Source organism: Manis pentadactyla, chromosome 6 (assembly GCF_030020395.1).
Source record: "Manis pentadactyla isolate mManPen7 chromosome 6, mManPen7.hap1, whole genome shotgun sequence".
Taxonomy (NCBI): Eukaryota; Metazoa; Chordata; class Mammalia; order Pholidota; family Manidae; genus Manis; species Manis pentadactyla.
In genome coordinates this window covers 97,048,051-97,075,753 of record NC_080024.1, presented here as the reverse complement: position 1 = coordinate 97,075,753, position 27,703 = coordinate 97,048,051, and the positions used below count along the sequence as shown (strand labels likewise).

General features: G+C 37.3%; 1 protein-coding gene across 1 annotated transcript in view; it reads right to left on the bottom strand.

Moving 5' to 3' along the window:
- Nucleotides 1-27,703, bottom strand: part of CCDC178 (coiled-coil domain containing 178) — a gene marked incomplete at its 5' end in the record, with an annotated part of 479,198 nt that overhangs the window by 428,756 nt on the left and 22,739 nt on the right. Inside the window, 3 exons of the mRNA XM_036885068.2 lie at nucleotides 10,316-10,536; nucleotides 18,291-18,491; nucleotides 20,955-21,040. Of these exons, the coding sequence (XP_036740963.2) occupies nucleotides 10,316-10,536; nucleotides 18,291-18,491; nucleotides 20,955-21,040 (508 nt within the window). The remainder of the gene's footprint in view (nucleotides 1-10,315; nucleotides 10,537-18,290; nucleotides 18,492-20,954; nucleotides 21,041-27,703) is intronic.

Genomic DNA, 27,703 nt, shown 5'->3' with positions numbered 1-27,703 from the left:
ACATCTATAACATAGTAGCACCTCAGTTCATTCATCACCTTTTCTTGTGTTATATACCCTTAGTGGATAGCTTACCACAGGTCCTGTATCACACTACAGGAGCCAAGAGGGTCAGATTCTTGCTCACTCTGACCCGTGGCTTAGCAAGGTGGTGGTCAGCTGACCTAAAATTAAGTAAGCAGAAACTCTTATCCACGAATTCACAATGCAGTGAGTGACATAATGATGAAGAAATAGTGGAAGGGCTTTCATGGCATTAATGGTGTATTATTCTGAAAGAAACAGAATCAACAGGATGAAGAGAGACAGAACCAACAGAATGGAGAGAGAGAAACCAGGGTGGAAGGAGGAAGAGAGAGAGGGAGAGATACTGACTTTAAAGAACTGGCTTATAGGATTATAGAAATGCAAGTCCAAAATCACAGGGTAGGCCAGCAGGCTGGAGATCCAGGGACAAGCTGCAGTCCAAGTCCAAAGGCCATGTGCTGGCACAATTCCTTCTTGTTCAGAGGAGGCCAGCTTTTGTTCTATTAATGACTTTAACTGATCGGACAAAGCCCACTCATATTATGAAAGGCAGTCTGCTTTACCAAAAGTCCACTAATTCCAATGTTAATTTCATACAACTAAAACACCTTCACAGAAACACCCAGAATAATGTTTAACCAAGTATCTGGGCATCCTAGCCCACCCAAGTTGACACAAAAAATTAAGCATCACAGTGACCCTGACAGGCTCTATACAAAGGTTGCTCTTTTCTTGGCCTGCTAGAATATAACTTGTTTTCCTCCCATTCTCAAGCCTGGCCTTCTAGGTGCCTAACAACCCTGTTTTCCCCTGCTTTGAACATGCTTATGTCCACCATCAGGGAAAAACACACTAAACCAGTAAAGTGACACCAACTCATACATCTACTGACAAATTTTCAAGTACAACAGTAAAAATGCTGAGAAAAAGGTGATGTCTCTAAGTTAAGACTGGGATTGACTATAGCAGAAATAAGCCAAATAAACAAGATTGAAGTTTATTTTCTCTCACAGAAGTAGACCCAAAGCTCTGTTGCCTTTCTATCAGTCTCCCTGCATAGTGGCTTCCATTCCCAAGACTGGTTGTGCTGTGAGATGGAATTCTGAGCTGCAGCAATTCCATCTAGGCTCCTGGAAGTCTAGAAAGTGGCAAAGTGCAAAAGGGTGCTACTTTTGACACAGTCAGTCCATTTCAAGGAGCCTTCCAAGAAACCCCAGCCAGTAACTCCTACCCAGGTCTCATGAGAAGGGGGAAACTGGGAAATAACTTTCAGCCTGACACACTGCAATCCAGCTATATAGGGGTCTAGTACTAATAAAGGCAGATAATACTAAAATTCTTATCCATGGTGGAGAAATGAGGAGTCTGCAGCATTAATACTACTCCAGTAATACAAACTTAGAGACACTTTGGAGAGCAACTTGGTTTTATCTGATAAAGTTGAAAGTGACCCAATAAATACCCTACTGGATATATATCAAAGAAAAATTCACATGCATATAGAGAGTAACATATTCATGGATGCTTATAAACAAATCAGCATTTTTGTAGCCAAATATTGGAAACAACTCAGATGATCAATAAAGGCAATAGTGGTGAGACATCTATTCGATGTAACATGGAAAGTAAAATGAATGAACTAGATCTACCTGCATCAATAATAGCTTGGTCTCTAAAACAATGTCAGATTAAAAAACAAGTTGCAGAAAGTTACATAGTAGGTACTATTTGAAGAATTTTAGAAAAGCAAAATTTTGTGTATAAATACATGTGTACATGTATATAAAAATACACAAATTTTGCCTAGAAATAGAATTTCATGATAAAGTTCTTTAAAGACTAAGGGAGGAGGGGCGGAGCCAACATGGCGGCATGAGTAGGACAGTGGGAATCTCCTCCCAAAAACATATATATTTTGGAAAATACAACAAATACAACTAACCCTAAAAGAGAGACCAGAAGACAGAGGACAACAGCCACACTACATCCACACGTGTGAGAGCCCAACGCCTGGTGAAAGGGGTAAGATACAATCCCCCAGCACGGCGGGACCCAAGCACACCTCCCCCCAGCTACCGGCGGGAGGGAGAGGGAGACAAGGACTGCTAAACACCCAGCCCCAGGACCCGCAACAGAGTGCAGACACAGTGCATGCATGAAGGGCTGGAAACTAGGGAAATAGGGCAGCAAGACGTCTGAGCGGGTTCCGATGGCTGATGCCCCTGTGACAAAGAAAAGCGAGTGCCTTTTGAAAGTCTTAAAGGGACAGGGACTTAACACCTAGATGGATGGAAAAAATACAGGTCACAGCCCAGTGGCTGGAAATTACAGGGAAAACTGGGTGCACTAACCCCCTGGGCAACAGCTCTGAGACTCCTCACGAAGGTAAACAGCCAAACAGCACCCCCGTCCATTACCCCTCCAGGCGCTGCGAAAGCAGAGAAACAGCCTAAGGCAAACCACGCCCACAGAAAGGGAAATTCCTCCACTCCGGCCGGGCAAGACACAAAGATCCAGCCTACATACAATTACCCAACACAAGCCACTAGGGGTCGCAGTTGTCCCAGTAAAGAAAGGCCAGGAGCAAGTGAAAAGTTTGGCCCTCCCAGCTGACAGTCAATAGCACCTGTCAACATGAAAAGGCAAAAAAATATGATCCAGACAAGACTAACCCAGACAGCTTCGGCATCTGCTACATCTTCCCCTGAGAAGGAACCTGGGGAGATAGATTTAACCAGTCTTCCTGAAAAAGAATTCAAAACAAAAGTCATAACCATGCTGATGGACTTGCAGAGAAATATGCAAGAACTAAGGAAGGAGAATACAGAAATAAAAAAAGCTCTGGAAGGACGTCAAAACAGAATGGACGAGATGCAAGAGACCATTAATGGACTAGAAAACAGAGAACAGGAATGCAGAGAAGCTGATGCAGAGAGAGATAAAAGGATCTCCAGGAATGAAAGAATTTTAAGAGAGCTGAGTGACCAATCAAAAAGGAACAATATCCGCACTATACGGGGACCAGAAGAAGAAGAGAGAGAAAAACGGATAGAAAGTGTCTTTGAAGAAATAATTGCCAAAATCTTCCCCAAACTAGGGGAGGAAATGGCCTCTCAGACCACAGAGGTACACAAAACTCCCATGACAAGGAATCCAAGGAGGGCAACAGCAAGACACATAATAATTAAAATGGCAAAGATCAAAGACAAGGACAAAGTATTACAGGCAGCCAGAGAGAAAAAAAAGGTTACCTACAAAGGAAACCCATCAGGCTATCATCAGACTTCTCAACAGAGACCCTACAAGCCAGAAGAGAATGGCATGATATACTTAAGTCAATGAAACACAAGGGCCTGAAACTAAGACTACCGTATCCAGCATGAATATCATTTAAATATGAAGGAGGGTTTAAACAATTCCCAGACAAGCAAAAGATGAGGGAATTTGCCTCCCACAAACCAACTCTACAGGGCATCTGACAGGGACTGCTCTAGATGGGAGCACTCCTAAAAAGAGCACAGAACAAAACACCAAACATATGAAGAAGGGAAGAGGAGGAATAAGAAGGGAGAGAAATAAAGAATCATCAGACCGTGTTTATAATAGCTCAACAAGCGAGTTAAATTAGACAGTAAGATAGTAAAGAAGCTAACCCTGAACCTTTGATAACCACAAACTTAAAGCCTGCAATGGCAATAAGTTCATACCTTTCAATAAACACCCTAAATGTAAAAGGACTGAATGCACAAATCAAAAGACACACAGTAATAGAATGGATAAAAAAGCAAGATCCATCCATAAGCTGCTTACAAGAGACTCACCTCAAACCCAAAAACATGCACAGACTTAAAGTCAAGGGATGGAAAAAGAAATTTCATGCAACAACAGAGAGAAGAAAGCAGGTGTTGCAATTCTGGTATCAGACAAAACATACTTCAAAATAAAGAAAGTAACAAAAGACAAAGAAGGACATTACATAATGACAAAGGGCTCAATCCAACAAGAGGATATAACCATTATAAATATATATGCACCCAATACAGGAGGACCAACATACCTGAAACAAATACTAACAGAACTAAAGGAGGAAATAGAATGCAATGCATTCATTCAAGGAAACTGCAACACACAACTCACTCCAAAGGACAGATCCACCAGACAGAAAATAAGTAAGGACACCGAAGCACTGAACAACACACTAGAACAGATGGACCTAATACACATCTACAGAACTCTACATCCAAAAGCAACAGAATACACATTCTTCTCAAGTGCACATGGAACATTCTCCAAAATAGACCACATACTAGGCCACAAAAAGAACCTCAGTAAATTACAAAAGATTGAAATCCTACCAATCAACTTTTCAGACCACAAAGGCATAAAACTAGAAATAAACTGTACAAAGAAAGCAAAAAAGGCTCACAAACAAATGGAGGCTTAACAACATGCTCCTAAATAATCAATGGATCAATGACCAAATCAAAATAGAGATCCAGCCATATATGGAAACAAATGACAACAACAACACTAAGCCCCAACTTCTGTGGGACACAGCAAAAGCAGTCTTAAGAGGAAAGTATATATCAATCCAAGAATATTTAAAAAAGGAAGAACAATCCCAAATGAATGCTCTAATGTCACAATTATCAAAATTGGAAAAAGAAGAACAAATGAGGCCTAAGGTCAGCAGAAGGAGGGACATAATAAAGATCAGAGAAGAAATAGATAACATTGAGAAGAATAAAACAATAGCAAAAATCAATGAAACCAAGAGCTGTTTCTCCAAGAAAATGAACAAAATAGATAAGCCTCTAGCCAGACTTATTAAGAGGAAAAGAGAGTCAACATAAATCAACAGTATCAGAAATGAGAAAGGAAAAATCACGACGGATCCCACAGAAATACAAAGAATTATTAGAGAATACTATGAAAACCTCTATGCTAACAAGCTGGAAAACCTAGGAGAAATGGACAACTTCCTAGAAAAATACAACCTTCCAAGGCTGATGCAGGAAGAAACAGAAAATCTAAACAGACCAATTACCAACAACAAAATTGAAGCGGTAATCAAAAAACTACCAAAGAACAAAACCCCTGGGCCAGATGGATTTACCTCGGAATTTTATCAGACATACAGGGAAGACATAATATCCATTCTCCTTAAAGTTTTCCAAAAAATAGAAGAGGAGGGGATACTCCCAAACTCATTCTATGAAGCTAACATCACCCTAATACCAAAACCAGGCAAAGACCCCACCAAAAAAGAAAACTACAGACCAATATTCCTGATGAATGTAGATGCAAAAATACTCAAGAAAATATAAGCAAACCGAATTCAAAAATACATCAAAAGGATCATACACCATGACCAAGTGGGATTCATCCCAGGGATGCAAGGATGGTACAACATTCGAAAGTCCATCAACATCATCCACCACATCAACAAAAAGAAAGACAAAACCCACATGATCATCTCCATAGATGCTGAAAAAGCAGGTGACAAAGTTTAACATGCATTCATGATAAAAACTCTACACAAAATGGGAATAGAGGGCAAGTACCTCATAATAATAAATGATAATACCATAAACCCACAGCCAACATTATATTGAACAGCGAGAAGCTGAAAGCTTTTCCTCTGAGATCGGGAACTAGACAGGAATGCCCACTCTCCCCACTGTTATTTAACATAGTACTGGAGGTCCTAGCCATGGCAATCAGACAAATCAAAAAAATACAAGGAATCCAGATTGGTAAAGAAAAAGTTAAACTGTCACTATTGGAGGATGACATGATATTGTACATGCAAAACCTTAAAGATTCCACCCCAAAACTACTAGAACTGATATCGGAATACAGCAAAGTTGCAGGATACAAAATCAACACAGAGAAATCTGTGGCTTTCCTATACACTAACAATGAACTAACAGAAAGAGAAATCAGGAAAACAACTCCATTCACAATTGCCTCAAAAAAAATAAAATACCTAGGAATAAACCTAACCAAAGAAGTGAAAGACTTATACTCTGAAAACTGCAAGTCACTCTTAAGAGAAATTAAAGGGGACACTAACCGATGGAAACTCATCCCATGCTCGTGGCTAGGAAGAATTAATATCGTCAAAATGGCCATCCTGCCCAAAGCAATATACAGATTTGATGCAATCCCTATGAAACTACCAGCACCATTCTTCAATGAACTAGAACAAATAATTCAAAAATTCAAATGGAAACACCAAAAACCCCGAATAGCCAAAGCAATCCTGAGAAAGAAGAATAAAGTAGGGGGGATCTCACTCCCCAACTTCAAGCTCTACTATAAAGCCATAGTAATCATGACAATTTGGTACTGGCACAAGAGCAGAGCCACAGACCAATGGAACAGACTAGAGAATCCAAACATTAACCCAGACATATATGGTCAATTAATATTTGATAAAGGAGCCATGGACATACAGTGGCGAAATGACAGTCTCTTCAACAGATGGTGCTGGCAAAACTGGACAGCTACATGTAGGAGAATGAAACTGGAGCATTGTCTAACCCCATATACAAAAGTAAACTCAAAATGGATCAAAGACCTGAATGTAAGTCATGAAACCATTAAGCTCTTGGAAGAAAACATAGGCATAGGCAAAAACCTCTTAGACATAAACATGAGTGACCTCTTCTTGAACATACCTCCCCGGGCAAGGAAAACAACAGCAAAAATGAACAAGTGGGACAATATTAAGCTGAAAAGCTTCTGTACAGCAAAGGACACCATCAACAGAACAAAAAGGTACCCTACAGTATGGGAGAATATATTTGAAAATGACAGATCCAATAAAGGCTTGACGTCCAGAATATATAAAGAGCTCACATGCCTCAACAAACAAAAAACAAATAACCCAATTAAAAAATGGGCAGAGGAACTGAACAGACAGTTCTCCAAAACAGAAATACAGATGGCCAACAGACACATGAAAAGATGGTCCACATCGCTAATTATCAGAGAAATGCAAATTAAAACTACAATGAGGTATCACTTCACACCAGTAAGGATGGCTGCCATCCAAAAGACAAACAACAACAAATGTTGGCGAGGCTGTGGAGAAAGGGAAACCCTCCTACACTGCTGGTGCGAATGTAAATTAGTTCAACCATTGTGGAAAGCAGTATGGAGGTACATCAAAATGCTCAAAACAGACTTACCATTTGACCCCGGAATTGCACTCATAGGAATTTACCCTAAGAATGCAGCAATCAAGTTTGAGAAAGACCAATGCACCCCTATGTTTATCGCAGCACTATTTACAATAGCCAAGAATTGGAAGCAACCTAAATGTCCATCGATAGATGAATGGATAAAGAAGAGGTGGTACATATACACAATGGAATACTACTCAGCCATAAGAAAAGGGCAAATCCTACCATTTGCAGCAACATGGATGGAGCTGGAAGGTATTATGCTCAGTGAAATAAGCCAAGCGGAGAAAGAGAAATACCATATGATTTCACTCATCTGTGGAGTATAAGAACAAAGAGAAACTGAAGGAACAAAACAGCAGCAGAATCACAGAACTCAAGAATGGACTAACAGGTACCAAAGGCAAAGGGACTGGGGAGGATGGGTGGGTAAGGAGGGATAAGGGGGGTGAAGAAGAAGGGGGGTATTAAGATTAGCATGCATGGGGGGGTGGGAGAAAGAGGAGGGCTGTACAACACAGAGAAAACAATTAGTGATTCTACAACATTTTGCTATGCTGATGGGCAGCAACTGTAAAAGGGTTTATAGTGGGGACCTGGTATAGGGGAGAGCCTAGTAAACATAATATTCATCATGTAAGTGTAGATTAATGATAACAAACAAACAAACAAAAAAGCAATTCCTGTGTGATGACCTCCAATGAGTTCTACACAATGGTATAAAGGGCATATAAAAGTGTAGGCAAAGGGTCTGTTTGTGTTTATACAGAGGTTCAAAACGTAATTTGGCTAACCCTAAAATGAACTACGATACGATATGAAACAGAACTTCCAACATCAGCACTCTCTGGAAGACTCATGCCAGAAGATGATCATCAAAAAACCCCAACAAAGATTCACGAACTGCTACAGGTGTAGATGCACTCATCCCACCAGTTCCTGGACTTGCCATGGGAATGAAGAAGGAGATATCTAAGCTGGCCTGTGCATACAGTAAAACAACAAATTTGACTGGATCTATACTGTTGGAACTCAACCAAGAATTAGGAGAAGTACAAATTGTAGCGCTCCAAAATCTTACAATGACAGACTATTTACTGTTAAAAGAACATATGGGATGTGAACAGTCCCCAGGAATGGGTTGTTTTAATTTCTGTGATCTCTCTCAGACTGTTCAAGTTCAGTTGGACAATATCCACCATATCATAGATAAGTTTTCACAAATGCCTAAGGTGCCTAACTGGTTTTCTTGGTTTCACTGGAGATGGCTGGTAATTAATTACAGGTATGCTTTGATTATGTAAGTATACTCCCATTATGTTAATGTGTGTGCACAATTTAATTAGTAGTTTAAAACCTATACATGCTTAAGTTACTCTACAAGAAGATATGTCAAAGAAATAATCAATCTTCCCATGTTTTCTTCCATCTGCTACTCCTATAGCTTTTCTTCTTCCTTCCTAATTACAACCCTTAAATAGAATTTGTGCCTCATATCGAATTTACCAAGTATCATAATTCTTCCAAGTGGTAAAGATACCTCAAGACAAATGCTGGGCATAGAAGCCACAGGGCATAAAAATGCAAAGAAGTAAAAAGCTAACCTTTTCAAACAATAAGGCTTCTCTCTCACTTACCAACTTTACATTTCCCTGTATGGCCCCGGAAGATGACTGGTTAGCCAGAGACGGGTAAGATTCCTCAAGGGAGGAACAACCTAAGACAGGCACAGTTGCAGGGGGGCCATCAGGTGAGAAATTGGGGATCAACAGAGGTGAGGCTTAGAACCTCACCCCCCCTGTTCTGAGAGAAATCTTCTGCATATGTGGATGTTTTATTGCCCTTGTCTAGCTTGGATTAACACATAGTCTACAGGCACACCACACCTGATCATCTACATTTGCTCTCTTACAACACTAAACTATGTTTCCTACCTTTATCTTGTATCTACCTACCACTTCAGCATTTTATTAAAAAAAATAATAATAAAGAGAAAAATGTGGTATCCACATATAAGTCAAGTATAAAAATCAAATGAATATTCATATTTGAACTGATTGTTTATAGTTCATAATGCATGCGCAAAACCGAAAGTTTCTGTGATGACTGCCCTTGTACTGTTCACCATGTAACTTATTCACTATGTAAGAATTTGTTCTCCATGTAAGAACTTGTTCGTTATGCCTCAGAAGATTGGAGACTGACGAAAATTAGGCTTGGGGTGGTTTAATGATTGTGCATTGAGCACTGACTCCCCTATACAGAATTTTATTGTTGATAACAACCATTTGATCAATAAATATGAGAGATGCCCTCACAAAAAAAAAGAAAAGAAAAAAAAAGTACACACTTTCAATTGTAAAATAAATAAGTAACCGGAATGTAATGTATAGCATAAGGAATATAGTCAAAATATTGTAACAACTTGGTATGGTGATAGCTGGTACCTAGAATTATCATGTATATAAATGTTGAATCACTGTGTTGTACACCTGAAACTAATGTAATACTGTGTGTCAACTACCCTTCAATAAAAAATAATTATCTACAAAAAAAAAAAAAAAGAATAAGGGAGGAAAATGTAACTTTTCAGGGGAATATAGGAGACATTTAATGACAATTCATTCACATGATCAAAAATAAGATGATTCAAAGTCAAATTTGTTCATTTAGTGGCAGATATAAATGATTTATTTTTCTATAACACAATCCCACCATGAAAGTTAAATGTTAATTAATCATTAAAGAGACTTCATTTACTTTCATCAACAAAGAAACTTACTGATGTATTCCATTTGCATTCCCCATTAGTTGGATTTACAACTTTGAGAATTGCCACATTGTTTTAAATCTCCAAAATTTATTAGCAGGTTGTCTAAATATTATTAATACTCCTAATTATAAATATAAAGGAAGAAGACACAGTTTAAATGAATACCAATCAACTGTATTATCTATAATTTAATAATTCCCCTGAGAATTAATAGCAGGTAATTTTCAATGAAAATGAAACCTTTAAAGATATGTTAATTGCTTTCTGTTGAAATACTTTTAAATAATAAATCGTAAAATGCATGTTCATTCATTTATGCATTTACCTCAAATTTTCTATGATAAAAGTCCTTCAGAGCTTCGAGCTCATGGTTCCACTTTGACTTCAAGAGAGGACCAAGCTCACTCATGTGTTCGATGTCTGCTTCAAGCTTTGCATTGGCTTCTTCCAATTTTGCCTTTTGCTCCTCAAAATGTTTTAGTTGGTGAGCTTTATTTTCAAGATGCCACTGCAATTCTATAATATCCCTCAAATAGGCCTCATGCTCTAGATGTACAATGATAAAGAGGGAAAATCTGATTTTAAAACAGAAGCTCAAGAAACCTTTACTAGATAATGGATAAGTATGAAATATTTCAGTTTCAGAAATTACTTATCTAAGAATCTCACTAAATCTAACATAAGTTATTTTAATATTGCATTATAAAATACATTGCTTTCCTCATTCATCATTGAAGGGGTTAAACTGTATTTTATAAGTTAATAATTCACTTAGTAGGGAACCCATTTTCTTACAACCAATGTATATATGGGTTATATGTAATCATCCCATGTAACTACAAAGTGAGAAAAATTGCAAGAGAGGTCTTCCAACAATGAGGAAAACTGTAGACAACTCCTATGTATGTAAATATGAATCTGCTCAAGAATCTACTTGAGATCCAGAATTTCCCAGTCTGATCTTGTAACCTTGACTGCCTCTAAAACACCAATATATATATGTATGCATGTATGTATATACATTTGTAAATTACATACCTATGTTATTGTATTAGTACAGTATGCACATCATAAATTCTATTCAAAAACCTTGTAAATCAGCAAAAAGTACTCCAGGCTTGAAATACTGTTACAAACAGCAATATTTTATAAAATGCATTACTTTAAAGTGTAGGTGGAAAAAGATTTACTCTTACGTGAGTTTAGAGTGCCTTTTGCATAATTTTTATAGTTAACTCTTTAGTAAAAGGTGACAAAGAGCACAGACAAAGGCTGGATTGAATTCATGGCCAAGCTCGGTTCTGGGCTCATTTCCTGTTTTTTGAAGGAACATTCCCAGAAGGGAGTGAACAAGTGGAGAGTATAAGAAAATAGTAATTTATCCTTCATTTGCCCTATGGTCCCAAGCACATAAGCCGGTGAGAATTATGCCTGGGCTTGCCTGGGGCTTGCCTGGGCTTACCCCACCTTATCTCTAAACATCCCAACCCTCCCCTAAGGCAACAGGCCAAGGGGGATCCACCACAATAAAAGGCACAAGTCTCTGCACCACACTGCTGCGCTCTCTCTCTCTCTCTCTCTCTCTCTCTCCCCACCCCCCTCCACCCACTCTAACTCTCTCACTCTCTCGCTCTCTCCCCCACTCTGGGGCAGCCACTTTCTCTTTCATATAATAAAAATCTCTTGCATGGGCCCATGTCTCCTGAGTCATTCTGGGTAAGGAGGCTCGTGGCGAGATACCCTTTCATTGGTGCCATGACTTGGATGAGGCTCTCCCATTGACTTTGCTCTTCCTCCAGGAAACTGAGCTGCTCTGGGAACCCTCACTGCCCGATCCTCCTCCACGGACTCACCGTCCACTTCCCCAGTCGCTCCTCTTCTCAACAAACACCGGCCTTCGATTTGGTGAGTCTCCCCTTAATGGCTGACTTAAATGTCCCTTTGGAACCTGGGAAGTGACTGTTGACTGCCCGGCACCCCCAAGGGCTCCTCCAGGACAGGGGCACCCCCAACCATGACTTTCAGAGTCATGGTTGATCCCCATAGTCGACCCTTCTCTTCCTCCTCATGGTGAGAATCCTCATTAACTGAGGCCCGGTCTCCCTTTATCTACGTATCTACTCTACTCTTAAACTCCTGGTACCAGGTATTGCGCCTCCTCGGTGTTTTCGCCTCGACCCCGCAGTTAGAGGTGGTGACAACCCCCTAACTGTGTCTGGTTTCTCCATGACCTCCTCAATTGTTCAGGGATGCCTCAGCGACTTCTGAATGGTCTAATTCTCACCATGGGATCTGGCCCCTCCATTCCCACAGATTCACTGCTGGGGTGCTTACTCAATAATCTAAAGCCCCTCCCACCTCACTCCAGACCTCAAACCTTTTCACTACTGTAATGAGATCTGGCCACAATATCCCTTAGACAATCAGTCTAAATGGCCTCCCAATAGCTCTTTAGATCCTAAAATTCTCCACGACTTATACAACTTCTGTGAGTGCACGGGCAAATGGAAAGAGATCCCATATATCCAGGTTTTTTCCTACCTCCGAACCAAGCTCTCTCTCTCTGTCTCCCCTGCAATCCTAAACACCTACTACTTGCCTTAAAGTCCACACCCCTAAGCTTTTTTCATGTTCCCAAATATCCTCAAGTGCCTACAAAACTCCTAGACAATGCACCACCACAGGCTCTCTTGTTCCCTCCTGGCTCATGCCAGGAGCTCTGTCTGTCCTCTCACTGTATCATTATGTCTCAATCTGTATGTTTGTGTGTCTAAGTGTGTAAAAGAAAAATATTTTTCTACCTCTGGATGGTATTAAATAAAAAGTGATTTAAAGACAAGCGCTTGTGAAAATTGGACATTCTAAAACTTCTAGAAAATTCTAATAGAAGATATTAAGCATTATGCTAATTTAAGAACTGAAATAGACATGTCCTTATGGTTATCAGCTGCCTAAGTTTACCTAAAGTCATTTAAGTTGATGTTATCTGCTAAATCTTTCAAGAATAAAATGCTTAGAGGCTTGACTTTGTCTAGTATTCAGTAAAGGTTTTGTAAGTAATCTAGCATAGTTGTTAGGAATGAGTTAGCTAAATAGGTGGCAAGTGAACACCTTGATGATTGTTACAGAGTGTATACCTATCTACAGCCTGAGAATCTTTGTGGTAACCTAAAACCTTAAAGTTTTGCTAAGTTAAGAAGATATACTTTGTGCTTAGTGAGAGATTGTGCTGTAAAGCTCATGGTTACAGAAATTATAAAATGTGTTCATAACTTTGTCAATCTAAAGAATGCTAGTGTAATAGTTTACAACAGCCTACTTCTCAGTGTTCACTAAAAATTAAGTTACCTAATAGTTTTAAGTTCAAGTTAAAACTACTTAAAGCAATAAGGAAAACATTTCCACATGCTAAAGAATGTGTCTTTTGATAAAAGAAAGTAACTTTGTTCTAAAGTACAGCTGTTTATTTAGAGGGAGAACACTGAATGTAAAAAGAAAGCTGCAGAAAGTTTGTGGAAAATTGATATAGTCATGCTGTGTGAAATTAAGGCAAATAAGTCTCAATATCAAGTACACAGCAAAACTAGAATTCTTTGTTAAAAGAACAAAGTTTTATTAGTCAACCGCTAATGTTGAAAGATTGCAAAGAGTTCTAATTGTTTTATCAAGCAGTTCCTCATGCTTAAAGTCTCAATGAGTTTTCCGAGTATTTAAGAAAATAAGATCTTAATATTAAAAGAACTAAAAGCTAAACTTAGCTAACAACTGTGTAACCTTCTTTATTTGCCTTTGAGGTATTTTGTTGTCATTCTGGTTAAATAGATAAATATTTCTTTATGGCAACCTATAATCCTATTTAGGCAAATGCCAAAAAAAAAAAATCAAATTCAAAAAGGTGCTTTTTACCTCTAGCTCACTCTGATATTTTCCAGAGGGCCCCTGGAACATGTCAAGAGGAATTTTTTCTCCTCATTGGGGAAATTATTTGGCTAATTTGGCTAATTTACCTGCTTAATTACCTGGAAAGCACTATCAAAGGGAATGATGCTAAACTTTGTTACTGAATGTTTTGTGTTACAGAAATATCCAAATTTCTTTATGTCAACTGTCTTACAGTACGCTCTCATCAGATCTTTAACCATTGTCATTTGTAAGTCTTTTGTCATCTATACTCACTGTTTTATTACTCCTAAACTAGTAAAAAACTAGATTTCAGCAGAACAGATATTAGTTACATAGGATTACATAAACTAAGGAAGATGATTTTGTGGCTTTTTGTTTCAAATGTTGCTAATAAAGTGTTTAAAGCTTTTTCTCTTAAGCTGACAACAGTTTAGTAAATGACTGTCTTTATAAGCAGAACTGAAACTTTATCTTTCTCTCTACCTGATCCCTCCAGAATTTAGAAACTCTCAGTGACTATTTTTATATTTCATGGCAGTATGTTTATTTGCACAAGTTCAATAAGAATCTGCTTTCCTTGTAAGAGGACCAATTAAAAACACATGTTATATTACCAAGGCTTTTACTGGAATGTCATACCTGAGAGACACGTGTGTAAACTCCGATATGAACAGACAGCTTTAAGGAACTACGGTTGACTTTATAAAGCCAACAAAGCCCCTTGGAAGAACTGGCCTGGTACCTTGCTTACAGGGTTCCCAGAAGCCTTACCAGGTGAGTAAGGAAGGTCACTTCCTGGCAGGTACAGGAAACTCAGGAATGTCTTGGGAACTTCAAGAAGAGAGGAATTCACCCAAATCTACAGGTACTGCAGGCACAACCTGATAGCAAGTCTGGCTTGGCTTTCTGGCCTCAAGAAGCCCTTAAAAGTTCAATCTGAAATTCCTTATGAAAAGTTCCAGCAAAGCGTATTTAAAAGAGCTTATGTAATCAGTTGCCCTTCTTGCTGCATTTATGCAAATAATCAAGCCAAGTGTTACTTATTTTCTTAACCTGGTTACTTCTAATAAAAATGAGGGTGATTTTAGAGAAAAGTATTGTTTCAATAATGCAGTTTTATCTATACTAAATCCTAATACTAGTCATTGAGATGTAAACTCGATCCAGAATTCTAGTTTCCCCATGATACCTGGCTATGATTCTCAATTAGAATCTTCATATTTCTAGTTCTCATATTCAGCCATGCATTCTTAATCTCGTCAAGTTTGTCCTTCCAGAATGGAAAATCCAACTCCAGATGTTGCTACTTAACCTAATAACACAATTTGTTCTATCTTGCCGAGAAGCCACAAAACTGCAAATAGTAATAGAAATGAAACCCAGAATAGAAGCGCCAATCTTTCAAGGCCCTCTCAACTAACCAGTGATGGAGACCTAACTGCACCCCTTATTGTGTCCCCTCTCAGCATGAAGCAGCCAGAGCAGTCGTTGCCCCCTTTCCCCTAGCAGCAGCTAAGGTCTCTCTATCTGCAGAGGGGAGAATGAGACAGGGACCACTGGCTTAGACAGAATAGAGTGACAGCCTCTGGAAAAAGCAAGGCAGGATATTTGCAGTCAGAGCAATGTAACTACATGCTAGGAAACCCCCCCCCCCCACTAAAACTATGTTGAACATTAAGCTCTAGAATCATTCTAAAGTGAAATCAGTTAATGTTCCCCAGATAAAGAAGAGTAGCACATGTTTTATTATGCTAATCATTTGTAATCGTGTATAAGATTCACTTTAGCATTCTAAAAGGCCCAGGCCTATGTGCTGTCTTTCCTCCTTCAGATCTGAGGAGGTATTTTTGCAAACTGAGCAACTAATTTAGCATGCAGGCCCAGCTGTAGACAGCATAGTAAAAGACAGGATTCTTTAGCAAATAGACAATACTTCAGCCCACCTTGGGAGCTGAGCAGGCAGCCTTTTGATATGTTCCCAGACCAAAATGCCAGTATCCCAGAGAAAAATCAAGGCAGGAAATTCCTTATGTTAAGCTAAATTTTAATACTCAGAGACCACTTAACAAGTCCTTCCCCAAGGCTTTAGAGATAGTCCCCACCTTTTTAGACAGGCTCTAGCCCAAGACCTCAAATCCCTTAGTCTCTCGAGCTCCACCCTCCTTCAATATGTAGATGATCTTCTCCTGTGCAGTCCCTCCCTACAAACCTCTCAACAGGATACTATTCTCCTTTTAAACTTTCTCTCAGAACACAGCTATCGCAAAGTTCAGCTGTCTGCCGCTCAGGTCACATACCTGGGAGTTCAGCTCTCCCCACGCTACAAGGCCATTACCATAGACAGGAAAAAACTTCTCCAAACCATGCCTGTTCCAAACAACAAAGACACCATCCCTAACTCCCAAATGGCAAGGGCCATACACAGTAATCCGTTCCATGCCAACTGCAGTTAAACTCCAGGGTCTTCCTCATTGGATACACAACTCCCACCTTAAGCCATTATCTCAGCTTATTCCCCTCCCACCAAATCTCCCACAGCTTCCTACTTCTCCACCTTGACAGGACCTCTTCCTCTCCGCATTTCGCAGCACCCATCTCCACTTCAACTCATCACTGAAGAAGTTTCTGCCAGCACAGAGTCCTAAAACCTCCCTTACAACCGCCATGCATCATGCTTCAGGATTGTTAACCCTGGTCTCAACACTTATTCTCTCACCAGACCTATCTTCCCAACACCAGCCCTTTCTTCTCTTTCAGAATGTCCAAAAGATTGCACCATCAAAGATTTCCCTTTGCCCTACAGGTTGCTTTTCTGCCTACACATATGTCCCCAAAGAATGCTAATAATTCAGCCACCCTATGTAAACATAGCAATCAGCCCAAATGCAAAAAATTTCTAACCAAATCTTTAACCAGCTTATATTACAGGATTACCAACCCCTCTCCAAAGACGATGATCCTTATTAAAACTGGAACATGCCATCGCCACTGCAGACCAAGGGCTCATCCGAAGACCACCCCCCATCAATACAAAAATGAACTTCATCGCCCCTAATCAGCAGGAAGCAGTTACTGAAGACTGTCCTTCAGCCATTCCCAAATCCTGTACCACTTATAAAACAGAAAAGGGAGGAATGTAAAAATATAGTAATTTATCCTTCATTTACCCCATGGTCTCAAGTACATAAGCAGGTGAGAATTATGCCTGAGCTTGCCTGGGGCTTGCCTGGGCTTACCCCGCCTTATCTCTAAACATCCGGACCCTCCCCCAAGGCAACAGGTCCAGCAGATCCACCACAATAAAAGGCACCATGCTGCTGCCCTCTCTGCTCCCTGTCTCTCTCTCTCCCCTCCCTCCCTCCCTCCCCCCCCACCCCCATCCGGGTGGCCACTCTCTTGAGTGGGCCCGTGTCTCCTGAGTCCTTCTGGGTAAGGAGGGTCGCGGCAAGATACCCTTTCAGAGAGTTCAAGCTGTGAGCTCAGTATTACTTTAAAGGTAGAAACAGCCACTAAACTTACATTTATTTTATTAAAATAATATAACTGAGGAACCATCAGGTAAATGTATTTTGTCAGGTGCAATGATTAACTTGCAATATTATCCATGAGTAAAAATTTCCATGAGTAAAAATATCCATGAGTAAAAAAAACTATTATCCATGAGTAAAAATGAACAGTACCCCTTTTTGTCTCAAAGGCGTCTTGGTTTAAGTGACAGGCTATATGAGCACCCTAACATAACCCATTATAAAGCACATAAATCCTGATTTAAAATTTTTGCCCAATGATAGCATAAAATTCCAGCCTCAGGCATAATCATATAGTAATATATGTTTGATAGGCACAGTGTCTATAGAATAAAAAAATCAATGCCTTTAGATTGTATAGTGCTTCAAAGGTCCCTTACTCTGTAGTCTAAAAGAGAGCATATCCTTATTAAAAATGACTCTTGGAAGCGACTTAAGTTTCACTGCCTGCTACAAGTTCCCAATAAAATTTACTATTTAATTCTCAAAAGAAGATGCATGTAGTTCCTAAGATATTACTGAGACTTTCATTTTCCTAGACTTAAAGATGTGGCCAATGACACCAACTGGCTCACTTCAAATGCCTAAATTTCTATACTAAATTCCTGTAGTCTTTACAGGTAATGTGTACTGAACATTTGCATGTTTCTTGGGTACCATAAATCCTATGGAGTATTTCCAACAAACACCAAATAACAGCAGGTTCACATGGGCACAGTGCGGTGTTCATTAATAATATCTATCAAAGTACACTGGTTTAGATGCAAATAATACAGTCACTCTAAACAACTGAATTTTTATTCAGAGTTACTATTGATTATCCATGCCTCTCCAACAAAGTAAATGGTAATATGAAATAATCATTATTACCTTTCTGCACAGCTAATGGGATTTCTTGAAGTCTCCAGACTGACCAAGAATCAATTTTCATGACAATCTTTTCCTTTCTTGATTTTTGTTGTTTTAAAGCTTCTTCAGCTTCTGCACGGTCAGTTTCTAGACTTCTAATGAGATAAATGGCCTCTGACAGCAACATTTCCATGTCCTGCTTTAATTCTGAGCACTTTTCATCTTAAAATAGGAAAATATATTCACATTCATTAATCAGTCAGCGTATAAACTAAGTGGGAACACAGAAACTATCACCATTGTTTTCTTTTTAACACATATGTATCTAAAAAGAGAACTTTAGAAAAACAGATTCACCTTTTAAAGACAGTTTTATTATAATATAATTATAATGTTCATTATCATAATCTTTGAAGATGAATTTTTTAAAGGAGTATTTTATATAATAATTAGAATAGCTAAATCTCAACCAATATCTTCATGCATATTCTATCTGAAGGAAAAAACACATTCTACTCACAAGCTGTATTAGAGAGCTTTATTTTTAAGTTATGTTTGTGTTTCCTCTCATTCAATGAGAAAGCAAATCATAATGATCATATCATATCAACAGTGAAAATCCTCAGATGGTTCTGAGGAAGACACTTTACATCCTTATAGGATGTAATAACATCCCTTGTTAGCCTTGCCAGGAATTCATCATCATATACAAATTCTATTTATTCGGTTATAACAAAATGTAATTCCTTTAATGAGGGACATTTAGGATTCCTGGTTCACACCTCTGGAATGATATAGTTTAATGTCAATTAAATGATTAACATGGGTATTCATTCCTCTATTTATGTAAGAAATGGGCAGAAAACCTATTATGTTCTAAGCAATACAATTTCTTCCAGGAGAAAATCAGTAAGGAAGATGGATCTGGGTGTCACTCTGGTGAAAATTACACTTGTAAACAGTTACTTTAGTCACAATGTGGTCTGACAGGAAGGCATAAACAAAAACATTGTCAAGAAAGGCACAGTTCCCAAAGAGCTAGGTTGGAGGAAAAACAGTAAAACTGGATCAAGAAGAAAAGCAGCTAATAGGCCTTTGCTTTTTTTCCTTTTGAACAATAAAGACAGTGACCTTCTGTGCAAGCACAGAATTTTTTCTACTAACCGAGTGGGCTTGTCAAAGAAATTCAGCATGCTACCTGAATAGAATTCTTGAGAAACAGGATGCTCTACTGTAATGCATAAAAATTATCTTTTTCCAGACTTATTTAATTTAAAATGGCATCAACCTCATTGGTCCCTTGTTTGGTCTCTATTTGGTCTACTGTCTTCTCTTCTTCAAATTCTACTACATGCTGGACACTTTATATTCTTAATTGTCTGTTTTATGACAGCATACACATTAAACACTGTGTTCCTCGGACAACTTATGAACAGTTCAATTTCTGTAACAAGATTTCAGTCTGAAACACACAATGAGGTGAACTCCACTTTAAACTGAAGCACTTCTCATTGGATATGTATGTGTTTTACCAAAGGTGTCATTATGTTTATACAGATGTCTTTGGTACTGTTTCTACAATAGCCTTCTAAAATAAATGTTGTGTGTACAACTTGGGGTATCTCCAGTTCATTATATTTAACATCTCAGTTTTGTTTCTAGATGCCACCTCAATTAATTTCATTGCTTCATATTAAGAAACCACCTGCAATTTTTCTTAACATAAACACTTAATTACAATACATCATCCTCATCCTGATACTATCTTGTGCTTCACAGTCAAAGGTTCATGTTTATGATTAACATAACCACAACTAACCTGTTACTGTGACTGAGCTTTCTGCCATCACTGGTCATGTGAAGAATTAAGAATTAATGGATGAGGTTTTATCTTCATTGTAGATATAAACAGTGAAAAGGAAAACAGCAAAAACAGAGCTCTGAAGTAAAAGACAGCTTTGAATAACTAACAAATGTTTGTACTTTTAAAACGTCCTGAGTTTATCAGTTATCTTTCAGGAAAGGAAGGTGTTTAGTAAAGTTTTACAGTGAGGGGAGGAGAACGTGTTTAATATGCTGTTAAGAATAGATTCAAATACCTTGAAGTAACTGTAGTATAACTGTCATTCCAGTATATAAATTATTTTACATTTATAAATTGTGACAAGAATATTCACCTTAATTTATATGTGTGTCTATATATATACATACATATGCACAGATGTAGTGTGGCAATGTCCAATATGGTAGGCACAGATCACACATGACTACTGACTCTGAAGGGTAAGTTGAAATTAAAATTAAAAATTAAATTCCTAGCTCTCTAGCCACATTTCCAGTGCTCAAAAGCTACTCTATCAAATAATGCAGATGTTGAACCCACTGATTATCACAGAAAGTTCTACTGAACAGCCCGGAATTATAGTCAGCTTCTTGAGAGGTGAGCAGAGGTCATTATATACTAAGGACATAGACCAGTATGAGGTATTTAACATTCATCAATAAATATTTATTAAATAAATATTTAATCAAATGATACAGAAAGCTCTTTCCTCTGTTAGATACTCATAAGAATTATAAAATTCTTCAACATGACCATTGTGAGAATTGGAAATATGTTAAAAGAAAAGTCAACGAGCTTTCAAGTGGAATTACATTATGTCTAAGTATGATGAACGACTTAACCTTTCTTTTCTTCTGATTTGACCTCTTTCACAGGTGAAGCCAAACTCCCTTCTTCTTTAAGGTCTTTTGTGGAAGAAGTTCTGCTCCTATATAATGGCAAAGAAGCAGTCATTTAATTAAAAAATGCTGTTCTTAAAAGTTAGTAAAACAAATTTTAGGTGAACTAAGTGTCAGAATTCAGATTGAATTCTAAATGTTTGTGGTGAAATTTAGTATACATGCTAATTCTACTATATAGGAGATTAAAATAGTGAAATTCTAAAAGTTAATGGGTTTCTACTGCATAGTAAACTGGTAGTATTGTACAATTTGTTACACATGACTTGAAAAATTTTAAGGGATAGTAAAGCATCATTGTTTTTAATGAAATTGAGCTTTCCTAGAAAACGTTATCAGAAAAAGGTAGCTTATTGAGAATAATGAGAGTTATTTCTCTATTTTCAGTTTAGCAGTTTCTGGGGAACCACTATAAATTACAAGGGGTAAAAATACTATTTCAGATTTGAAGTTAATAATGTTTTATAAAATGTTCAAATTAAAATGTTATTTCTTTTCTAAAGAATCTTTCTAGCTAAAGTTCTGTATGTTAAATAATGAAATACTCTCATTATCAGTACTTCTCTGGCCCAATATTTGAATCCTATTTTCATTGTGTCTAAAAAGAAGTATTTTTCCTGATAGAAGTTATTAGAAAGTTTGCATGAACAGCAAAGCAGGGAGTTTTATTTTCATTATTTTTTCTTATTAAAGAAGTGTTAAAGTTTTATGCATACAAAAAATATAAAATAACCTATATTACTTCACTCTTTTCAGATTTAACATAGAATTACATTCTAATCTACTGATACTTCTTATAAAATTGGGAGTCATAATTTGCATGCTCCTTTAATTAAATGATACTGTTTCCTGCATATCTGACTACCATTTAATATTTCTGATGGCTGAGTATTATCTGTCTGATTGTCCACATTTTATTTAGGAAAGACTTTCCATTCTGAGGTAAAGGAAATACTTCCTGCATTTTCTTCCTTTAGTTTTAATTTTATTTTTAGAAATTTTTGTTAGATGATGTAATCTATTTTTTTGTTTGCTTTTAAAAATACAAAATTAATGAGCATCTTTTTTTATTAAGGTATCATTGATATACAATCACATGAGCAACATTGTAGTTACTAGTGTGGTTACTAAATAACCCCCATTATCAAGTCCCCCCCACATACCCCATTACAGTAACTATCTATCAGCCTAGTAAGATGCTATAGAATCACTACTTGTCCTTCCCTGTGCCCCCCTAACATAATGTGGGCTAATCATAATGCTCCTTAATCCCCTTACCCCTCGCTTCCCACCCATCCTCCCCAGTCCCTTTCCCTATTGTAAGTGTTAGTCCATTCTTGGGTTCTGTGAGTCTGCTGCTGTTTTGTTCCTTCAGTTTTTGCTTTGTTCTTATACTTCACAGATGAGTGGAATCATTTGGTACTTGCCTTTTTCCGCCTGGCTTATATGACTGAGCATAATGCCCTGTAGCTGCATCCATGTTGTTGCAAATGGTAGGATATGTTTTCTTCTTATGGCTGAATAATATTCCATTGTGTATATGTACCACATCATCTTTACCCATTCATCTACTGATGGACACTTAGGTTGCTTCCATTTCTTGGCTATTGTAAATAGTACTGCAATAAACATAGGGGTGCATATATCTTTTTGAAACTGGAATCCTGCAATCTTAGGGTAAATACCTAGGAGTGGAATTCCTGGGTCAAATGGAATTTCTATCTTTAGTTTTTTGAGGAACCTCCATATTGCTTTCCACAATGGTTGAACTAGTTTACATTCCCACCAGCAGTGGAGGAGGGTTCCCCTTTCTCCGCATCCTCGTCAGCATTTGTTGTTCCTAGACTTTTCTATGTTGTCCATCCTAACTGGTGTAAGGTGATATCTCATTGTAGTTTTAATTTGCATTTCCCTGATAATTAGCGATGTGTAGCATCTTTTCATGTGTCTGTTAGCCATCTGAATTTCTTCTTTGGAGAAGTGTCTGTTCATATCCTCCACCCATTTTTTAATAGGGTTATTTGCTTTTTGGGTGTTGAGGCATGTGAATTATTTATATATTTTGGATGTTAACCACTTGTTGGATATGTCATTTACAAATATATTCTCCCATACTGTAGGATGCCTTTTTGTTCTGCTGATAGTGTCCTTTGCTGTACAGAAGCTTTCTGGCATTATGTAGTCCCATTTGTTCATTTTTTATTTTGTTTTCCTTGCCTGAGGAGATGCTTTCAGGAAAAAGTTGCTCATGTTTATATTCAAGAGATTTTTGCCTATGTTTTCTTCTAAGAGTTTCATGGTTTCATGACTTACATTTAGGTCTTTGACCCATTTTGAGTTTACTTTTGTGTATGGGGATAGACAATAATCCAGTTTCATTCTCTTGCATGTAGCTGTCCAGTTTTGTCAACACCAGTTGTTGAAGAGGCTGTCATTTCCCCATTGCATATCCATGGCTCCATTATTGCATATTAATTGATCATTTTTGCTTGGGTTTATATCTGGGCTCTCTAGTATGTTCCATTGGTCTATGGGTCTGTTCTTGTGCCAGCACCAAATTGTCTTGATTACTGTGGCTCTGCAGTAGAGCTTGAAGTCGGGGAGCATAATCCCCCCCACTTTATTCTTCCTTCTCAGGATTGCTTTGGCTATTCGGGGTCTTGTGTGGTTCCATATGAATTTTAGAACTATTTTCTCTAGTTCATTGAAGAATGTTGTTGGTATTTTGATAGAATTGCATTGAATCTGTAGATTGCTTTAAGCAGGATGGTCATTTTGACAATATTAATTCTTCCTATCCATGAGCACAGGATGTGTTTCCATTTATTGTTATCTTCTTTAATTTCTCTCATGTGTGTCATGTAGTTTTCAGATTGTAAGTCTTTCACTTCCTCGGTTAGGTTTATTCCTAAGTATTTTATTCTTTTTGATGCAATTGTGAATGGAATTGTTTTCCTGATTTCTCTTTTTGCTAGTTCATTGTTAGTGTATAGGAATACAACAGATTTGTGTATTAATTTTGTATCCCACAACTTTGCTGAATTCGGATATTAGATCTAGTAGTTTTGGAGTGGATTCTCAGGTTGGTAGTATTTTGTTGAGAAATTTTTACATCTACATTCATAAAGAAATCCATCTGCTTTTCCTTTTCTTGTGATCTTTTTACCTGTTTTTAGTATCAGGTAATGCTGGCCTTATAGAATGAATTAGGAAGTGTTCCCTTCTCTTCTGTTTTGAAGCAGAGGTGCATTGGTACTAATTCTTCTTTCAGTCTTTAGTAGAATTTAACCACAAAGCCATCTGGTTTGAGCTTTTCGTTGTGGGACATTTTAGATTACTGATTCAGTCTTTTTACTTTTTATAGATCTGTTTCGATTTTCTACTTCTTGATTCTGTTTTGTTAGTTAATGTGTTTCTAGGAATTTCTCTATTTCATGTTGTATATCTTATTGGTTGCTCACAGTATTATCAATTGCTCATAGCATTATCTCATAATCCTCTTTCTTTCAGTAAACTCTGCAGTGATGTACCTATTTTTTAAGTAATTCAGGCCTTTTTATCTTGTCAGCCTAGCTAAAGGTTTATGAATTTGTTTCTTCTTTCAAAGAAACAACTTTTGTTTTCAGTGGTGCTATTTATCATTTTTTTACTATTTCATGTACCTCTGCTCTAATCTTCATGAGTTCCTTTCTTGTGCTAGCTTTAGCACACTCAATTTTTTCTAATTCTGTCAGGTACAGAATTAGGCTACTGGACTTGGGATCTTCTTTTTTAATGTAAGCATTTATGGCTCTGAATTTCCCTCTGAGCTTTCTTTTGCTGAATCCCATAAGTTTTGTTACACTTTCATTTTCCTTCATCTCAAAGTATTTTCTAATTTCTTCTGTAATTACAGCTTTGTCTCACTGAGATTTTTTACACTATGTTCTTTAATTTCTACATATATTATGAATTTTCTAGGTTTCCTTCTGCTTATTGATATGTAATTCCATTCTATTGAGTCAAAGAAGATACTGTGTATGGTTTTAATCTTATTTTTATTGGATTTCCTATGTGGCTTAATATATTATCTATCCTGAGTAATGTTCAATGTGAATGTGAACAGAATGTTTTTTCTTCTGTTGGGTGGAATGTACTGTATGAGTCAGTCAGGTCTAGATGGTTCTGATGCTGTACAAGTCCATTTCCTTTTTCATCTTTTTAGTTCTTTTATCCATTATTGAAAATGTAGGTACTAATTTCTCAAAATTTATTATGTAACTATACTTCTCCCTTCGATTATGTCAGTTTATACTTCAGGTATCATGAAGTTATGTTTTCAGGTATGTATATGTCTATAATTTTTGTGTCTTCTTGATGAAGTGATCCTTTTATTAAGATACCAAGTATTATTTGTCTCTAGTAATCTGTTTTGACTTAAAATCTATGTGTGATATTAGTATAACCACTCTAGCTCTCTTTTGATTACTATTTTTATAACATATATTATTCACCCATTATCAACCTACTTTTGTTATTTGATTTCAAATGAGTTGGTTATAGACAGCATTAGTTGGGCCATCTATTTTTATCCATCTACCATTCTCTACCTTTATAACAGAGTTTAATCTATTTTCATGAAAAGAAATTACTGATAGGAAAGGACTTACTTCTGCCACTTTCATGTTTATTTCTATATTACTTGTATGTTCTCACTTTTTAGTTTCTCCACAACTGCCTTTTTTTTTTTTTTTCGGTAGTCCATTTTATTTTCCTGGTGAATTGTTTATGTTTCTCCTAATTGAATTTCTGATTTTTTATTTTTTGGGGTTTTTAAAAACATTTTAGTGATTCCCTGGAGATTACAATAAACATCTTAACTTCATAATAATTAAGTTTGAATTAAAATCAATGTAGTTTCTATCATATTAAAAAAATTCTGTTCCTTTACACCTTTTATGTTGTCACTTCCACAGATTACACAGTTGCACATTTATACATTGTATGCTCACATAGATTTTTACTTTTTAAATTACAGAGAAAGATAAAAGAGATACAAAATTAAAATGAATTATATTTGCCTTTGTAGCTATCTTTACTGTTCTTTTATTTCTTCACATGACTTCAAGTTACTGTCTACTGTCCTTTCAGTGCTGCCTGAGACTACCTTTAGGATTTCTGATAGGACAGGTCTGCCAGTGACAAAGCCCTGCAGTCTTTTATCTAGGACTACCTGAATTTTTCCTTTATTTTTGAAGGACACTACTGCAGGATTCATAATTCCTGATTGAGTGGTTTATTATTATCATTATTAGTACTAATTCCAACACTTTAAATATGGCATCCCACTACCGTCTAACTTCCATAATTTCTGATGAGAAACCAACTGTTAATTTTACTGAGGAGCCCGTGAACATGATGAGTCACTTCTCTCTTGGTGCTTTCAAAACACTTCACTCCATGCTTTCAACAGTTTGACTATCATGTGTCTTGATGTGTATCTGAATTTTTCCTGCTTGGAGTTCACTGAGTTTAGTGGAAGTATAATAGATTCATGTCTTTAATCAAATTTGGGGAGTTTTCAGCCAATGTTGCTTCCAATATTGTTTCTCCTCCTGTCTCTCTCCCCTGTCACTCCTGAACTCACATTACTGGTATATTTATATTTATATTCTTGATGCTGTCCCTTGGGTCTATTATTAGGCTTTGTTCATTTTTCTTCATTCTTTTATGCTTGTGGTACTCAGCCTGCATAATTTCAATTGACCTATCTCCAACAAGTCTATCCTGTGCCTACTCAACTATGCTGATGAACATCTCTAATTAATTTTTTATTTCAATTATTGTACTTTTCAGTTCTGGAATGTCTATTTGGTTTAAATTTATAATTTTTTATTGATATTTTAATTTGTTTAGACATTAGTCTCCTGGTTTTGTTTAATTCTTTGTCCACAGTTTCCTTTATCTTTTTAAGGATATTTAAGACTGTTGATTTAAAGTCTTTGTCCAATAAATCTACTGTCTGGACTTCCTCAGAGCCAGTGCTTTATTTTATTTTCCCTTGTTAATGGGACAAATTCTCTTTTTATCTTAGCCACTTTTTGTAGAAAACGGGACATTTTGAGCATTTCACTGAGAACTGGAAATGAGATCATCCTCCATCTACCAGGTCTGTTGCTGGGTTGTGGGCAGACTGTTTCTTCAATTACTCTCAGATTTTTTGTAATGTCTGTAATCTTTGTCATGTGTGGCCACAGAGGTGTTTCATTAGCTTCCTGGTAAGTCTGTGTTTTATCCAGGTTACTTTCAATACCAGAGAAAAAAGAGACCAAAACTAGAACATGCTTTCCCAGCCTAAGCACACTGCCTCTGCGCTAGAGCATCCCTTCAATGCTTGTCCATGCAGTTTACAGGTCCACCTCTAACTTCAGTTCTTGCCCACACATCCTAAAGTTCAACCAGAAGAAAAAGATCAGGGTCTTCTCAGGTCTTCTCTGAGCATGTGTCTAACACTGGTCTTTTGTGTATACTGCTTGATTCTCCAGCATATAAGATAGCTTTGAAAAATGCAATTCCCTCATATATCTTTCTCCATTCTCTTCTTTCCCATACATTTTGGTTTGTCTAAGGCTTGTCCTGATTGTCACCCATAGTCTCACAGTGGTGTCACATATGTGCCTTTAAGTATAGCTTTCAGCAAACAGTAACTGGAA